Source organism: Arachis duranensis, chromosome 8 (assembly GCF_000817695.3).
Source record: "Arachis duranensis cultivar V14167 chromosome 8, aradu.V14167.gnm2.J7QH, whole genome shotgun sequence".
NCBI lineage: Eukaryota > Viridiplantae > Streptophyta > Magnoliopsida > Fabales > Fabaceae > Arachis > Arachis duranensis.
This window is the reverse complement of record NC_029779.3, coordinates 14,514,762-14,516,947: the sequence shown is the minus strand read 5'-3', so window position 1 is coordinate 14,516,947 and position 2,186 is coordinate 14,514,762. Positions and strand designations below refer to the sequence as shown.

The 2,186-nt window shown below is 20.5% G+C and overlaps 1 protein-coding gene across 1 annotated transcript in view; it reads left to right on the top strand.

Annotated features, from left to right (window-relative positions):
* The window catches only part of LOC107460967 (protein ECERIFERUM 2), a 4,493-nt gene that overhangs the window by 1,303 nt on the left and 1,004 nt on the right, over nt 1-2,186 (top strand). Inside the window, exon 2 of the mRNA XM_021128866.2 lies at nt 1,916-2,182. Coding sequence (XP_020984525.2) covers nt 1,916-2,182 — 267 coding nt within the window. The remainder of the gene's footprint in view (nt 1-1,915; nt 2,183-2,186) is intronic.

Below are 2,186 nucleotides of genomic sequence, written 5' to 3'. Positions count from 1 at the left end.
AATATATATTAAAAATTTAAAAATTATATTTTGATATAATTTTTTACAAATATTATTAAAAAATAAAACATTTTTATCCACAAATTTTAACAATTTTAAATGAAGTGAGTTTTTTTTAACAAATTAGAAATTTTCTTAAAAAACTGAAAAAATTAGAGATAAACTCAGATTTCTTATGTGCGATATTTAAATATTTTTACAAAATTTTAGTCAAAGAAACATTATTTATTAAGAAAAAAATTATTTGTAGTTTATAAAAAATATAATTTTTTATTATTTTTATCATATTTATATTTTAAAATTAGTTTTTGAATGATATAAACTTTCTAATATTATTTTAATATTTTATTCTTTTAATCAAGATAATGCAATCTTGCCTTTGTTATTAGTTGGTAAGGACGTGTAGTAATTATATAATTTGTGTTTGTTAATATGATTTTTTGTTTTAAGAAAAACTTTTAAAGCTTCTTACATTTATATCCTATTTTTTTTTTATATTTTTCACAAGTAAAATTTAGAGAAAATAAAAAAGAAAGAAAAATCCATTTATTTTCATGTCTTTATCTAATATTATTGATGTGCTTGGATTTATATGATGATTATACCTAGTAATTGTGCGGCAAAGGCGGAACAAAACATATTATTAGGTGAATTGATTATTTTTATAATTAAATTAAACTAAACTTTTTTACATGTATCTTTTTTAACTAGATATTCTGATTATCTAATAAATTATTAGACTAATTTATTTACTAAAATAATTTAGTTATATAATATTGCTGAAAGTGTAAATACTCATCAAATTATTTTACAAAAACAGTATCATTTCGTTTCGGGATAATAAAACTGGAATTCTTTTACTAAATGAGATCAGTTAAATTGACTTTTTAGTAATTTATGTTTTTTTTTAATATTTACATTTTTTTAATATGTATGTCTTTCTGAGTATTCAAGTAGTTGAATTTATAATTACAAAATTTTGAATCACAATTTCATACAAATTCCAATCTATTTTTTTTAATAAGAGCGTTTGTGTTTTGTTAATATTTTTTTCTTTCATTTGCTTTTTTTTTACAATATAATTAGTTAATTGAATTCTTTTTTATAAGAAAGTTCATCTTATTAATTTTACTAAATACTAAATAATAGAAAATAAAAAATATATTTTCAGTAATAATTTTAATATTTAATTTAATAAATATATTAATATCTAAAAATGAAAAAAACGATCATATTTGTTGAGCTACTACTTATTTTTTTTCAGTTAATATTAACTATTCTTCAAAATTATTTTATTTATTTTAAATTCTAGTATTTAAATCATAAACGGTTAATCTTAACTTCTAAATTATAGCTTTAGAGTTAACTAATATTTGTTAACTAAAAATTAGTTCTTAATATTTTTCTAATAATAACAACAACCACCTAAGTATTTACTATTTAGTAAGGATAAAAGTGCAAAACCAAATTTAAAATATGCCAAATATAGATATATTTAAGTTAGAGTAAAAAATTATATCTGACTATAAAAAATTCAAACATTAATAAATTTATTAACGAAAAAATAAAATTATAATTATAATCATAAAAAATAAATTTTAATTGTTAAAACTACTTAAACTCTATAAATTTATTTAAAATTCTCAAATTATTCCTTGTAACTCAATCCAAACTTTCTATAATTTAACTCTAGAAGGTCAATATATTTAGTAATTTGTAGTTATTAATTAATTATTATTAATATTTTTAATAGTTTGAGATTATATATTTTTTTATGATTAAATACTGACTAAATTTTAACAAAAAGTGTTAATTCATGAGATTTTTTAATTTTAATTAAATTTAAATTTTATTGTCATCCATATCAAGGAAAAATAACAAAACACTAATATGTTTCATTTGCTTTTGCATTTAGTTCACCTGGTTCAAATGTGGAGGACTCTCCGTGGGCCTGAGCTGGGCTCACGTGCTTGGCGATGCATTTTCAGCTTTGGACTTCATAACCAAGTGGAGTAACATCCTTGCTGGTCACGTGCCAGTGCCACCAAAATCTCTTCAGATCCCAAATAATCTCATTGCCCCTGACGAAGAAATAATCATTCAACCAAATAATAATTCCCTCCTTGTTTCTGAGAATCCTACTTCCATCAAAAGGGCCACAATTGTTGGGGAATACTGGCTTGCTT